Below are 16,863 nucleotides of genomic sequence, written 5' to 3'. Positions count from 1 at the left end.
CCTGCGCGTCCGGACCCTGTGCTCCGCAACGGGAGAGGCCACAACAGTGAGAGGCCCGCGTACCGCAAAAAAAAAAAAAAAAAAAAAGAACTGTGGGAAAAGCCCTATATCATGAAAAGATTAGATGGGGTGGGAGACAAAGGGCCTCCCATTACTACTAAGTGCCTACTATGTCCTAGTGCTGTGCTAGATATTTTGCCATCAGAGTTCACTTGCTCTTCCCACCACTCTGTGAAGATTAGGAAGAATTCTATTTCACAAGCAAGAAAACTAAGATGGTGGCAGATGAATGGATTTGCCCACAATCACTCAGCCAGTGGAGTATGATTTGAACCCAGGCCAGTCGGATGCTAAAGTCCACATTTTTTCAATATACCACACTGCCTTCCACTGCAACACGACTGGCAGAATTATATTTTCCGCATCCTTTGATTAAAATGAAGCACACAATAATATCTGGCATTCTTGTCCAAACAATATTAAGGCTGATGTTAGGGATTCATTAAATAGTCACTCAACAGCCATTTATAGGAGCACTCACTCTGTGCCAGGTATGAGCTAGGAACATAAAGTTGAACAAATGGTCCCAAATTTCGTGGAACTCTAGGAGAAATAACATGTCTTGGTGTCACCATTAATGAACGTCCATATTCTTGGGAGTGTGGGACACATTTGTGTCATCTGGTTTGAAATGGCAAAACATCAAGCTCTCTTAGGAACTGAGTGATTCTGGATGGCTAAGTTTCTGGATAGCTGAGAATTTACTCTGTTAAGCAACAGAGCTTCGATTTCACAATTTTTATTACTTAATCATTTCTCAATGCTTTGTCAATTCTCCCAGGGCATTCTGAGCTCCAAAGTCTGAGATCTTATATTCCCCATTCTCAATGATTCCCCTTTACTATTATAGCCAATGGATGGATGGGTAGATAGATAGATGGATGGAAGAGAATAAGGTCTTTATAACAAGTATTTCACATGAGAAATTCTGAACTCAAGCACTTTCCAGACTTTCTTAAAGAGTTCTTTAAATTTGTTTGTTTGTTTTTAAGCAATAACACGATTTAAACTTCTCTTGAGGAGCTGGGTCATTATTAGCATTCTGTTGTGAGAAAAATAATGTGCTATGATTCAGAAAACCAAGTAACCTTGGGCAAATCATTGCATATATTAGAAACCTTAGACTGCTCATTTTTAAAATGAAGGAGCTGAGCTAGAATTCTCTGAGGACTTTTCCAGCTCCATAATTGTATAACTCTTTGAACAATAAAATTAGTTACGATAATGGTCGATTCAAACAAAACTATCCTTCTCCAGAGCCTTGTGCAGTATGTGAATTAGTTTGGCTGCATTCTCCAGAGTCCAAAATTAACATGGTTTTTGAGTTCTTGAGTCCCTGATTTATAGTTTTTACTATTGCCAACCTAACTTTCAGCTCTCCCTCTTTCTCATTTTAACTTGTAACCTGTAATCTCCTTCAACTTAAAAAAACAAAAAACAGGCTTAATGAAAAGGAATGGAACCTACATTGATGAGTACCTTCCAAGTGACAAATAAAATATGCATTACTTCAATTAATTTAATCTGTATAACACTGCAAATAGGTATTATCTCATTTAATAAATGTGGAAACCCAAGATCAGAGTTGCCCAAGTCTGTCAGTGGCAGAACTAGGAGTCAAAGCCAGGTTGATGCATCCAAGGCCCACAATGCTGTGTAGTAGAATAGGAGTAAATTAAACGTCCTCAGCCTTGAAGTCAGAATCTAGGAACTCTAATGGTTACATAAATTAAGCTTAGGTTATTGCATTTACATGAAGTTTAAGACATTCATTTTATCTCTTCTTTGTAGAGAAGGGCTTTATTATTATTATTATTATTTTTTTTTTTAATAATAAGTGCTATTTTTCTGAGCACTTTTTTACTTAGCTTATTTTGTATAAAACCCAGGGGGGCTTTAGGTAGTTATCAAATGGGCAAGGATGCCAAAAAGCTTAGTGCTAGCTAGGTAAGAAATTAATTTATATGTATTATTAAAACTGGTGAATCATGTATTAAACACTGAAGGGAAAAAATTAAACCCTTTACTACTTTTCTCTTAACTAAGGTCATTAAATATAACTATATATTCGAAAAGACTGAAAACTCAGTAAGGTTTAACTATCAGGGCTGCTGCATAAATACGCTCAAGAATCCAGCTTCATGTTTTAGAATCTACTGGGATGAAACTGATAAACAGCAATTGTGTCACATTCTTTCCTTAAACAGTGTCTCTGGAAGCACCCAAATCTTTTCATGTTGGTGCTCATTCGGAGCTCCAGAAATCTCAGTTCTTGCTTCCCCCTCACTGCGGATGAATAGCTGTATTCTACTGAGTCTCCACGTACAGTTTATGGGCAAATGAAAGACTCTATTGCCAAGTACACTGTCATCATAAATAATCTGAAGTCAAGCATTTCTTGTGTGGCTGCCTATGAACTAAGCTAACTAAATTTCTCTAGCCAACAAATACTTTCTCATATTTGCAGGTCAAATGCCAGGGAATTTAATAATCTTCTGCTGAATCTACACTTTGGGGTATCAATAAGTGATGGATTATTCTAGATCCACGTTCCTCTGTTGTCAGGCACCCCATATATGATTAAGTGAATGTTGCACTAATTGAATGATAACATTACCATAAAAGAAAAGGCTTACTAAAATAAGCAGACACTATGAGCTGGTTGCCAGGGGGCACATGCAGCCTCACACCGGCTGGGAACTGATAAAAATGGCTTGAGAGCTTCTGGTTTGTCAGTGGATGTTCACTAAAGCACACCCCTGGGCTCTGCAGACCGCAAACCAAAAGAAGCACTGCTAGTGCACAGAGCTGAACTTCTCAGAATCAGTGTTTTCATAACACCTGGTTGCCTCTGGGATTTTCATTGATTAAATATGCCCTTCAAGACCCCTTGGTAGTCAGAAGGTCAAAAAATGTACAAATGTAACTTGTAAAGTTTGGAACAGTCGCTCCCTCTCATAACAGTAATAATGGTCACCATCATGGGTAGTGGATGAGATAGACTAAGGCCAAGTCCAGACTCAGGAGGGCTGGGTGGTAATGATGAGAACCAGGTGAACTTGCAGGGACTGGGGGAGAGTCAGGGACTCAGAGAGTGTGGCTTTAGAGGGGTGGCATCTGAGTGAGGGAATGAGAGGAAGCCAAAAAGACATGAGGCATGGCAAAGAGGTGAGAAAAACAGCATGAGGCTACAGTGAAGCTGGACAGTAAAAACAGGCTGGTGTGCTGACGTTGACAGCTCTCTTCAGCTCACGCGCGAGAACCGGAAAGCCTGTGGAGAAGGGTGCTCCAGGCTGGCCCATCTGAGGTCACAGAAGGTGAAGGGGATTTGGGGTGACAGTGGAATAGCTGACCACACAGATCCAGACAGGACTTTGGAGTATACAGCCAAGGACAAAAGGACCAGGGAAGGAGGAGATGTCAATCAACAGAAGAGCACGGGGAGGATAAGGAAGGGTTCTGACAGGTGGGAGGGAGAGGTGGCAAGCCAGGAGGTTAGAGGCAGAGTGAGCAAGGCCTCCAGCTCTCCATGCTTTACTTTACATGCCCATTAAGCAGTCTGACTCTGTAGTCTCTGCTCCCTCAGCTCTTAAGATATTCAAGAGAATAGGCCATCCTCTGATGCTCCAGGCCACACACACCAGGCAGATGTAATTGAACATCTTCACGGCCAAATGCCAACGGTACAGCCCTACTCCAGTACTAACGTTATCAGTGCTCAGAATAACTGCCTTCTTTGGGGACATCACCAAAGTCTGAATGTCTTTGTACATCCTCCGTCTCACACACACTCTCCCCACCTAGTTTTCTTTCACAAACCTTCTTCCTCTCTAGTAACCACTCATGTCTGTCCTCTTCCGGGTCTCATCTCTCTCACCCAGCTGCGTGCACTTTTGCACCGGCCTTGTAGCATCCAGTGACTTACTTCCTTTCTCATTCTTGCAAAAGCCTCACTCCAGGGTCAAATCTGCTTTCTCCCAACCCCTCAAAAGCAGAAACTCCGTGTAATGTATCTTTCTGCCTTCAGTGCCCTGCACACAAGAGGAGGTACTAGACAAACGTCTATGGAAAGGAGAGATATACCATGAGCCAGGCACACACATAATCCATTCTGTGACGTTAACGTCATGCCCTGAACATCAGCAAATTAACAATGCATCCAAAAATGCATCACCCACCTACCAAACATTTGCCATGCCCATCACTCTAACTCAAGTCTCCCTTCCCATCCCCCTGCTTTATAAGGGCATGTCTGAGGTAAAATCCATGCTGTGTAGCCTAAAAGCAACACAGGGTCAGGGGCTGAGTTTTATTCACCTTTGAATCCTCAGCATCTACTACAAAGCCCAATATTTAGCAGACAAATGGATAATTTGATTGATCAATCAATCATATGCACAAATTTCCATGAAAACAGAACCAAACAGAAAGCAGAAGAGCTTTGAAATTACCAAAAATCCAATAATCCACAAACTAGATAATCAGACTCTAAAATAACTGAAATCTGGTTTCATTGTTTTAGATGTTTCTATTTTAAATACAGCAAACTTCAGTGCAAAATAATAATGTCATTTTACATTTGCAGAACAGGCCTTGCTTTCTCCAAGCATGTTCCCAGTCATTTGCTCATGCAATTCACCATCTATCAGCTGAGCTTGGTAGCAGGAATAGGAAACTTCACTGAATTTGGAATTAGGACAATTGGACTCAAGTCCTGTCTTTACCACTTCCTATCCGTGACCTTGAGAAAAGTCCTTTAGCCAGGGCACATCTCAGTTTCCTTCTCTGTAGAGCAGAGATAAGACCTTGTTCTTCCTGCCTCTTATGAGGATCAAGGATGTGGGGAGAGAAGGAAGGAAATAAAATCTTGCCGAATACCTACTATGCCCAGGCATTTTACATACATTATTGAATTCTCACCACATCCTGCAAAGTAGATTTTACTATTTCTTGCCTATTATAGGAGGAAACTGAGACTCAGAAAGGAAACTAACAATTCTATGACCTTGGGAAAGTTAAGTACCAGAACTGGGATTTAAACATTTCTGGCTTGTCCCAAAGGTCTCCTCATGAAAGGTGATGCCTCCTAGGGGGGGAAGGGTAAGCTGGGACGAAGTGAGAGAGTGGCGTGGACTTATATATACTACCAAATGTAAAAATGTAAAATAGATAGCTAGTGGGAAGAAGCCGCATAGCACAGGCAGATCAGCTCGGGTGCTTTGTGATCACCCAGAGGGGTGGGATAGGGAGGGTGGGAGGGAGACGCAAGAGGGAGGGGATATGGGGATATATGTGTATGTATAGCTGATTCACTTTGTTATACAGCAGAAACTAACACACCATTGTAAAGCAATTATACTCCAATAAAGTTGTTTAAAAAAAATAAAGGTAATGCCTCCTAAGTGAGATCTAAATATGTGTAAAAAATTTAGCTGCTTTTTAGCACACTGCCGTATATGTAAGTATTTTCTACCATTGCTGTAAGTATGGAAGGTGGAGACAAAGAGAAGCAGGTATTTGTTAAGGTCACATGTCAGAGACAGAGATGGGACTAGAACCTGGGTCTCCTGACTCCTGGCCTGAAATCTTTTCATTAAACCACACCCCCAGAAAAAGGCTCCTGACGTTAGTGGGCACAGAGGCATGATGCTTGTTTATTCAGGCCAGCTGTTCCAGACCTATTTTGAGACAAGCACTTTGAACATCATGGAAGGTGAGTATCAAGTGTTTCATTAAATATTCCATATTAATTGACCCTTTAGGGCACTCCCCTGTGAGCAGCATATGCTGCCGGCTTCCTGTTAAGCAAACCACTCAAAAGCTGACTACACTTCTTGCAACACATATTTTGAAAGCACATTCAGATAGCAGCATAAAATACAATTCTAAAATAGTTTTTCCATGAAATTCAGAAGTAGCTGCTTCCTTCGCTTTTCATGGTTCTGTCCTGTAAATGCTTGAGACTGGGGAAAGGCAGAATGTGAATTTGTGACTGTCCTTAATACCATTCAGGGTCTGTGTTAACGGGGGAAAAAAGAGTGAGATATAACATTCCAATTAACAGCTAACAATAGATGCCTGTGAATTTACAAGAAGAATGATTATAATACATAAAAGAAAAAAAAAAGACAATCACTTGAAAACATGCCATTTAAAACAATGGTGTTCCTGTTGCCCAGGGAAATGTAAGCAGTCCTGACCCTGCTCAAGAGTAGGGCATTAAACTATGTGCTGGAGACCAGCTGTCACGAGGCACAGTGTTAAAAGGCCGAAAGGGACCAGCATACACTCATTTTCTCCTTTCCTTTCGTTAATTTTCCTTAGTTTTTCTATCTGCTTTTTTCCTTTCCCCACTGTATACCTGTCAAAAGCCTATCTCCCATTTTATACTGATTCGTGTCATAAGTGTGTATAAAACCATCCAGTTGATACATTCAATACCCTAAACCAAAATTATTACTCAACAGCCAACTCAGTATGGAGGTGCTATAATCAACAGCCACAAAACCAATGACAGCATTCCTCCGCAGGAATGCCACGAGAGCAAAAGAGAGTGAAAAAAAAAGAAAAATTCCTCACAGCTCACATTCAGATATGCCAATAGCCTTGTGGATGGGAACTCAGTTCACTATAAATGTTTTAATTCTAATCTTGCCTCTACCACTACTTGTTAGTACAAGTTACTAACTCCTCTTAGCCTTGGAGAGTATCTCGGGGATGAATATCAGTGCCCGTCTCATGGTGTTGTGATGACTGGATGACATAATGCAAGGAAGGTGTTAACACACTGCCTGGAGTGTTTCTGCAGAAACAGTAGTAATAACTGTAGTAAAAGTAGTAAACATTTATTGAGCATTTGTTATGTGCCAAGCATAGGGATAATTAGTTCATTTAGTCCTCACAACCACTCCAGGAGGTGAGGTAGGTTCTTTTATCCCGCCTGCTTTTGAGATGAAGAAGTTGAAGAACAGACAGGTTCAGGCACTTTCTGGAAGTCACTCAGGTGGTAAGTAGCAGAGTAATGTTATCTGCTGTTATTAGTAATGCCACTTAAAGAACAGATGTTTTTGGTTTTTAATGACACAGTGCTTAGCACATCTTATTAAATTTTATATAGGTGTGTTTGACAAGGTAGTAAACTAAGAGTTATCATTTTCAATAAGTTTCATTAATGCCTACTTACGTATGCATGTTTCATATGAGTCCCTGGGTCAAATTCTAGAGATGTATATAAATGAAAAAGCCTATGATAGCCTCAAGCAGGTCACAGCCTGGAAGGGAGAGAGATAAGAAAAAGATGGCAAAACAGTGTAAGGAATGCTGCCCTCCACCCATGTACACTATACAGCGTGGCACAAAGTAGTAAGTGATCAGCCACACCTGCGGAAGGAGTTAGGCGGCCCTCACTGCAAAGGGCCCTTGAACCAAGTCTTCCTTCAGGCTAAGGAGAAAGGACCCTTCAAATAGAGAAATAGGCAAACGCAATAGCAGCATAGTTCATCTGAGAAGCCACGAAAAGGTCAGGAGCACACAGTTGAAAGAGCTTTGAGACATGAAGCAGGACCAGCCCACGGGTCCCTGCAATGCTTACCAAGGACCTTGGATTTTATCCCATGGTCCATGGGAACAGTTATAAGGAGGTTATACTGACCTGCCTCAGTAGTTCACGTCAAACTTTAGGAGTCCTTAGTCACTCTCCATCATACCCAATGCTCATCAGCAAGTCTTTGTAGCTCTACCTTGAAAATGTATCCTGTGCATGCAAACAAAAAGATCCAGGAGAGAACGGAAGATGTAGGAAAGCACAGAGATAGAGTGAAGGAGGAACTGGCCTTTGCTAGGAGCATTGATAATTCACTCACAGAAGAGGACAGAAAGCATCGTCTACGGGCAAGATGCGGGAAGGCGGGTGCCTGAGGAAGCTCTCCTCTGACTATGTCTGTTTTCTCGGTGGAACTGGAAGCAAGATCACCAGTTGAGAGGGAAAATGAAGATGCAGGTTCAAGAAGAAAAGGTACCAGGCAGGCATCTGGGAGAGTCAGAAATTGAACGGTCTAGGGCAGTTTTCAAATTGGTCTCAGTACCCCTTTACACTCCTAAAAAAATAATGAGTGAGAATCCTCAGCAGCTTTTATTTATAGGGGTTATATCTATCAACACCTAACATATTGGAATTCTAAAATGAGAAATCTTTAAAACATACACAAACACACAATCACAGGTCAGCAGCATGTAGCTTTGGGAAAACTCCACTATACGCTCGTGGGAAAGGAAGAGTGAGAAAAGGCAAACAGTGGGGGGTTCCCTGGTGGCGCAGTGGTTGGGAGTCCGCCTAACGATGCAGAGGACGCGGGTTCGTGACCCGGTCCGGGAGGATCCCACATGCCGCGGAGCGGATGGGCCCGTGAGCCATGGCCGCTTATCCTGCGCGTCCGGAGCCTGTGCTCCGCAACGGGAGAGGCCACAACAGTGAGAGGTCCGCGTACCGCAAAAAAAAAAAAAAAAAAAAGTGTCTTAATAATATTATTAAAAGAATGTTCGACCTTAGGGAACCCCTAAAAGCATTTTAGGGACTATCAGAAGTCCCCAGATCATACTTTAAGAATGTCTGGTCTAGAGACATGTACTCAGACGGCTGGGTCGCCTGAGGCGCCCCCCTGAGGTTAGGGATTGTGAATTTAAAGTGAGAGCACTCAGGTGGTATGGGTTTTCCTCCATCCATCAGGTTCAGCAGCTGAATTGCAGGCAGGGAGTAAGTAGAGAGCTGGATTTAACCAGGGTTATATTTTACCCAAATGAGTATCACCAACCAAGAGAAGCTAAGGAAGTAACTATAAAGACCATGGTATTTAAGCTGAGTAGGAGGGAAATGAAGACACGAAGGCAGTGAAGAGGTGGTGGGACCAACAGTTCAAAAGATTGTTGAATTTTAGGTATTAGTAGAATAATCCAGAAAGGAAGGATTAGTAAGAGAGTAGGATGCTTGAAACAGAATACGGAAAGTAACTAGTAACAACTTCAAACTCAACATCCAAAACTGATTGTGCCCCTTTCCCTTTGACATCTGTAACCTCCTCTCTATCCCCCTAGTCACCCAAGCCTGAAACCTGAGGCTCATCCCAGATACTTTCCACAGCACCTAAGAGGTCCCAAAGTCTGGTGCATTACAACTCTCCGTTCTCTCTCATCTTTCTCATTCCTCCCTATCCTTCCACTCCCACCCCTTCTCTGGCCTTGCATCCACTGGCCTCCTCCTCCCCTAACTGAACTTCAGCAGGAGTCTTTCTCAGGCCCAGCTCCACCCCATCCAATTCATCCTTCACTCTGCTATCGGTGAACTTTCCACAGTGAACTCTGATCATGTGATTTTTCATCCCTCCATTCAAGCAGTAACTGTAACCACAGAGGTGGGGGCATAAAACAGGCAGATACAGGCTGTCACCATGAACGTGCGGTCCATCAGGGTATGAAAAGGAGGTAACGCCACAGTGTCATGAGATGATACAGGGAAGAGGATAAGAAAAAAGGCAACGAAGGAGAAAACTCTAAAATTCTTAAGGTATGTTTAAAGAGAAGCCAGCAAAGGAAGCTGAGAAGGAACACAAAAGGTACAAGAGGGACTTCCTGGTGGTCCAGTGGTTAAGAATCCGCCTTCCAATGCAGGGGATGTGGGTTCGATTCCTGGTTGGGGAATTAAGATCCCACAGACCGCAGGACAACTAAGCCAGCGTGCCGCTACTACTGAGCCCGCATGCCACAACGAAGATCCCACGTGCTGCAACTAAGACCCCACACAGCCAAATAAATAAATAAATAAATATTTAAAAGGCACGAGAGAACCAGGAGAGTATAGTGTGATGAGAGTTAAGAGTTTCAGGACGGAAGGAAAAGTCAATAATGTAAATTGCCACTGTGAGTTTAAGAAAAATAATCTAAAAAGAGTATGTTGTATTTGAAAATTAGGAAATCAGTGGTGATCTATACTGGATCAATCTTATCTGCATTACAAACATGATATAATTTTCCCCATCTTAAAAAAAAAAAAAAAAAAGGCACTTGCTCATTTTGTTCACTCTGACAACCACGGGACTGCACCTCACCAATAAAGTTTCAGCACTTCAATCCTTTACCCCACAGGCTCTGGTTCCTCAAGAGCCCAGGTTAAGCCATCAAGTATGCAGACAGAACAAGTGCTTAAGATGCCTGAGCTACTTCACATGAAAAGATCTTGATCGGTGTCAAGTTTAAATTTATGCTGGCCAAGAGAATAATCCACCAAATGGCAAAGAGGTTACTGACTCCTGAAAAGAAAGGTTAAATAATGACATTATTTTCTGAACTGACTGGCTAAAAATATAACTGGCACACCACTCTTTTTGGACAATGACAGCCTTTTTCCTCTCTTCCGTATAACCCAGTAATCTTCACACTGCAGTACCTGGGGCGGGGGTGGGGGGAGGGGGGAGGATGCAGACATGCATTTGGGAAGCACACCTTAATGCTAAAACTCATATAATCATAGTTTTAAAACAATGTACAGTTATTTATGGCAGAAATAAAGCTCTCTTTAACTTTAAGAAGTAGTAACAGCAATAAAAACCCAACTGTGTGTTAGGAGCTTGGAAGGAAATCCTGGGGACAAAAGTGATGAATTCTTTTAGAAATGCTGCATCACCAACACATGGTGCTCCGCGGGAAATACACATTAAATATATTTCATTTATATTTTCTTATATACATACATATTTTTCCCACACATACACATATATACAAGTGTGCCATATGCTAAAATCTGTCTAAATCTAAAAGAGTTCTTATAATAGGTATTAAATAAAAATTCTGTATGATAAGAAAACCCTCTTGATCTCTTTTCCCCTACTAGCCACTACCCCATTTATCTGCTCTGTCCACAGCAAAATCACCCCCTAACACATGTCTATACTCGTGGTCTAGATCCTCTCCCATTTGCCCCTCTTCTCCAGTGGAGGGTTTGCCCATCACACATCAAATCTGTTTTTGCCAAGGTCACCAAAGAACTTCATATTGCTTAATACAATATTCTATCTTCAATCCTTTTTTCACTTGAAGAGCAGCATTTGACGTGTCTAATCACTCCTTCTAGAAACACTTTATTCACCTGGTTTGCTAGAACCATACTCTGCTGACTTCTCTCCTTCCCCGTGGCCATTCCCTCCCAACTCCTTACAGGTTCCCATCTCTCTACCTTTGACACATGGGCAGGCCCCATGGCTCACACATCTGATCTTTTCTTTCTACACTACTCCCTAGGTGATATCATCCAGTGCCGAGATTTTTAAATACCACCTATACCCTGATGACTGCAAACTTTTCCTCTCCATCTCCAACTTCTCCAGCTGCCTGCTCAGCATCTAGATGCCTGCTGGGCATTTCAGACATAACTAGCTCCAGACTGCCCTCCCCCTCTCCCTACCCCCAACCCCCAAAGCTCTTCTTCCTCCCATCTTCTCCATCTCAGTAAATGGCAACTCCATCAGTTCAATTCCTCAGGCCAGAAACCCTGGATTCATTCCTGGCTCCTCTCTTCTTCTCATACTGCTCATCTGATTCCATCAATAAACCCTGGCTGGCTTTATCTTCAAAATATACCTAGGGTTGGATTCCTGCTCACCACCTGCCCTGCTATCACTCTGGTCAGAGCCGCCATCACCACTTGCCCGAATGATGGCCTTAGCCTGACTCTTCCATCCTGGCTGCTCTGTGGTCTATCCTCAACATAGCAGCCAGAGTGACCCTGTTGAAAAGGTAAGTCAAGCTACGTGATTCCTATTTCACCCAGGGTGAAAGTCCTTACAATGGCCCACAAGTCCTAAAAATCTGGCCCCCATTTTCTCTCTCACCTCATCCCTTCCACCCCTTCCCACACTCACTGTCCTCCAGCCCACTGGCCTTCTGGCTGTTCCTTCAGTTTACCCACCATTTAATTACCTCAGGACCTTTGCACTTGGTGTTCCCTCTGCCAGGAATTTTCTTCTTCCAAACATCCACATTCCTGCCTTCTCTCACTCCCTTCAGGTCCTGCTCAATTGGCATCGCCTCAGAGAAGCCTTTCTTGACTACCTTCCATAAAATCAAATCACATTTCCCTCTAGTCCCTTACCCAGGTTCATCTCTCTTCACAGCACATCATATTCTACAGCCATTTATTTATTTATTGTCCCCCACTAAAACATAAGTCCTTTTAGGGCAGGAACTCCACTGAGTTTGTTTACTGCTCCATGCCAGTGCCTACAGCAGTGCCTGGCACATAGTAGGAACAAATATTTGTTCAAGGAACCCTTGAAACCTCAATAAGTCACTTTAAGAAAATTTGAAGTTTACCTACTGTACATAGTGGTCAGTAAATTTATCAAATGTGTTATTCCCACCCTATGACATAATATAAAGCAAAATTTAGAATTACAAAATAGTAAGCGTAAGATAATTTCATTGATGATACATCCATGGTTAATTATAGGCATTTATGGAGAACTTCTTAACCACCAAAAGTGACATCAAGTCCACAACCCACAGTCTTCCACGTTGCACCCCCAGTACAACTAGCACAGGAAGGCTCTTCTCTTCCAGAGTCATGTATGTGCTTGGTATCCTAGCTAGAACACTGTTTTAGATGAAAAATAAATCTGTCTAGTATATACAGAGACCAGATTTCATGGATTGTGTGGATTTTCATGGATCATCTGGGTTTTATTTAACTTTTATTCTTTATAATAAAAGGAATATGTTAAATGTGTAACTAAATGTGATTAATGTTTACCACCTTAACTAGTAAAAACAAATCTAAATCAGGGTTAAAAAAAAAAAAGGACCTATTTTGAACTAAAGAAGATTGTCCTCTTACCAACATAGCAAGACCCAAAAAAAGGCTGATGTCCACAGCCAAAAAGAACAATTACTAAGTAAGAGAATCGGGGTCCCATTCACAATTTGATTTTGGAGGACAATTGATTAACTTAAGACTCCAAGATTCAAACCTAAAATTGTTTAAATATTTGCAGGGTTATTATTTTTTTAACACAAACAAGACAGAAGGCTAACAAAGAAAGTGGAATAAGTCCCACTCATTGGAGGTACACACTCTTATTAAAAGAGGCTATTCAGAGCCTCTTTCTGAAAACTTAAAAACAATAAGCAAGACATCTATACGCTAAAATTTATTGTGTCAGCATCTGTTCATAACAGTCTCAAATACCATAAAACCCTGAAGTGAGAGCCTCCAGTTTTTTCCTGGCTCAGAAGATCAGGTGCTAAAAGGAAATAGTTTATTTCAAGTTAATATCCTCAACAGCACCTAAGCTGGATGGACAGAATGAATCTTAGACATGGCAAAAGCCACAAATACTAGTAATGTCAGCTCTAAATTCAGAAGAGTAAAGTCTGCTGGGACGTATGTCAGGGTTTCACTGGATTATTAGGTTATTCACTATATAGTATGGATAGAGCTCATGGCACAGAAGCCTTACAACGAGAAGCAGCCAGAACCTTCACCGAGAAAGATATGAGTAGTTCGAGGCAGAAATAGAGATGTCAGCCCAAAGGAACTTGTAGACCTTGCAACCGTTTTAAAATTTTGATTGTAACCTATTACTCTTAATGTGACAATAGCAGAAAAAAATGTTTTAAGTAATTTTGCTAATAGTGAACACCTATTAAGTGCATAGTATCTGCTGGTCACTGTAGGCATGTTAAATACATCAATGAATTATTTAATGAAAACATGCACTAAGTCTCATTTAAGGATTTAAGGACAACCTCTATAATACAAGCTCACCTGTCCAGCACTCAGCTGTTCAGAAACCTTATCTCTCTGCAATGTGGCCAGGAATCAAGAAGGCAACAAAAAGAGACATCACCATATTCAGGTACTAACTTTCCACGGTTCACTTTTGGGAGAAGCCCGCACTCACAGAAAATTACTGCACTGAATTTGAAACCAGAAAGCTCAGGGTTAAGAACCCAAAAGCACAACAGCCTAAGGAAGTTCATTCAGCTGTTTAGTTCATTATAACCTGGTGGCTTATATGATAGAACAGTGTAATAATTCCTTTAGGACAAGGATCCTGAGGTGTTCATTGTGGTACTCCCAGTAGGGAATAGAGTTCTTAGAGCAGCGTATGTGCTCAATTTTCATTAATGATGCTTATAATGACAATCCTTTGTCATCAAAAAGATTAAATTACATCTACTATATTCTACAAGGAGAAGAAAGAGCAAAAAAAATTTTGAAAAAAAATTTCATCCATTGTTACAATTCAAGTAAAGGTTAGAAGGTTGAAATAGGGAGATCCTCAGCTGTCCAGAATACTTCATTATTGAGAACAACTTACTGAACAGCCCCTAGGGGTTCCGGGCAACTGAAGTTTGAGCACAGTACTGTACTCCCTGCTGGTGGGCCAAGGCATCCTGAGGCCATAGGCCAGGTGGAAAACGGGAATCTGCAGACTGGATAATCACCTGCAGCTTCCTACAGAACTCTGTTGAGAGCAGCAACTCCCAGCTTAATGGAAATGTCTGTTAAACCCTTGGGCAGGATATCCTGAATTGGGACAACACTTAAATGGTCCGTGGAGTTAGCAGTCACCACCCGGGCTCATGGGAGAGTACGAAATAAATTATCTCACTTCTAAAACCATATGGCTCTCACCACTTACAAGCCTGTTCTTCCTTGGGTACCACTAACCAGCAGGTTGAAGGTAGACAGGCAAGGGATGCAGAATTTGAGGTGCAGAGGGGCCCTGATGAAACGCTGACATCAAGAAGAGGGGAATGTGTGTGCCCTAACTTTAGAAACATAATTATTCGTTATATAAAGTCAGTTCCGCTGTAAAAGGCACTGTTCTGGTTGCTAAATAGCTGAGGCTCTGTATCATTCAGGACTAGTGGTAAAGAGTGTCATGGAAGGGACTGTTTCCTCTCCCTTTTAAGTTGAAAGTGGTTTTTTACATTCTGAAAGAGAAAACAGATGTATTGACTTGTGTTTAACAGCTTTCTGCATGCAAACTTTCTGACAGGACCAAGCAACTACCATTCCACTGAGTTGAGACTTTTGAGTTTACTCTAGGGTACACACAGCCTTCCGGAGTTGCATTTTTTTAACCCCTCAAAGAGGCACCTCCAGGAAAGGCTCCAGCCACAGGAGCCAAGAGTGCACCACACCACCTGAGCAACCACTAAATGAAGGAAAGCGGAATCTGGAGCGAAACTTCTCGTTCCTGTCGCTGCTGGGAGAGACTAGATTTGCTCCTCCTCACATGGCTTAAGACTAGCTATAAACCCAACCATGTAGCTTGCCAGCTGGCCACAAGCTCAGGGGGCTTTCGGGGCAGCCGCCTTGTTGTGATCCCTTTTCCGCCCTTTAGCCAGTGTCATTCCTGTACAGATAACGGTACCGGAACGCCCTCCACTTCCTAGAATCCTCTTTATGTCATGGTTCCGCTTTCAAGAAAACATGGGGACGAAACGCAAAGCAAAAGAGCAGACTAAAGGCAAAATTACCCCCATCAGTTCCTTTCATGCCTCCCCATCGTTACTATAAAAGAGCTGGATCAAATTCCTTTCGTTGCCTCCCGCCACACACACGCGCACACACACACAGGTAGGTGCAGGGCACCCTAAGACAGCTTGTTCCCGCCTCACAGAAAGCCCTTACGAAATCCTCATACCGTCTCAGGACGCAGGGCTCTAGCCTTCAGCTAAAGAGCTAAACCATCTCAAGCCAAGGTACAAGAATCCGAAGTGGTCCGCAAAGAAGAAGGCTGCGAGGCAGGGGAAACCGAACGCACCTAGATGTTTGCATTTACACAAAGAAATTAGCCGGCTGATTAATGCGAGATGCCGGCTGGAGGCGGAGGCGCCCGCGCCGGCCTCCTTACCTGGGACATCTGCGGCCTCAGGTTGATCTCCTTCAGGTTGATGGAGTGCGCCCGGAGGTTGTTGAGCAGCTGGCAGAGCAGGACTCCATCGCGGAGGGTCTGAGCCAGGTCGAACACCTGCGCCGAGTCCCAGGTCACCCGGTGGTTGGCGGGCAGCACCTTGCAGTGGATGAGCCACAGCGCGCACTGCTTCCACGGCTCCATGCCCGACGGCTCCGGGACGCTGCCGGACCGGGGCAGGCGGCGAGGATGCAGCGGCGGCCGCCGCGGTTCCTCCGCCTCCCCGACGCCAGCCGCGGTCGGCCCCTTCCCTGAGAGTGTACGACTGTGCGAGGGAGCAGGAGCCGCGGCAGGCGGACGGGGGGCCCCGCGCGGGGCTTGGTTCCGGTCTCGGCCCGGGTCCGCCGCCGCCCGACCGCCGCTGCAGCGAGTCCCGCGCGCTCTTCGTGCGCCCCGGCCGGCTCGGCGGCGGCGACCGAGCACAGGCTTCCGACTCGCGAGCCCGGCGCCGTGCGACTGAGCATGCCCAGCGCGCCGGCCAGTCTCGCTGCCGTCTGCGAATCCCCAGAGGCGCGGGTGGGAGAGCGCGCGCCGCCCTGGCCTGGGGTCGGCGGCCCTGACGGGGAAAGGGAGGGGAGGGGAGAGGAGGGGGGTTGGCGGCGGCCAAGGAGATCCCAGGGCCCCCGCCTACCACGAGCCCTCAGGTTGGCGGAGCTCACCCAGCCGCAGGCGCCCGGGACGCCTCCCGGGTTTGGGGAGAGCGCGTCTGAACAATGTAATCCGGTGGGGGCTCCTGTTAGGACCTCCTAAACGGCAAGGGCAGTTTTTAAAGGGTCCGAGAGGTGCCAAGGATTAATTGGGGCATCCGGATTCCCCAGAGAAATGGAAAGAA

The 16,863-nt window shown here is 43.8% G+C and overlaps 1 protein-coding gene across 1 annotated transcript in view; it reads right to left on the bottom strand.

Moving 5' to 3' along the window:
- VAV3 (vav guanine nucleotide exchange factor 3) overlaps positions 1-16,221 on the bottom strand; it is a 423,978-nt gene extending 407,757 nt beyond the window's left edge. Inside the window, exon 1 of the mRNA XM_024119713.3 lies at positions 15,972-16,221. Within this exon, the coding sequence (XP_023975481.3) occupies positions 15,972-16,175 (204 nt within the window). The 5' untranslated portion in view covers positions 16,176-16,221. The remainder of the gene's footprint in view (positions 1-15,971) is intronic.
- Positions 16,222-16,863: the final 642 nt, after the last annotated feature.

Source organism: Physeter macrocephalus, chromosome 4, assembly GCF_002837175.3.
Source record: "Physeter macrocephalus isolate SW-GA chromosome 4, ASM283717v5, whole genome shotgun sequence".
Classification (NCBI taxonomy): Eukaryota; Metazoa; Chordata; class Mammalia; order Artiodactyla; family Physeteridae; genus Physeter; species Physeter macrocephalus.
This window is presented reverse-complemented; position numbering and strand designations above follow the sequence as displayed.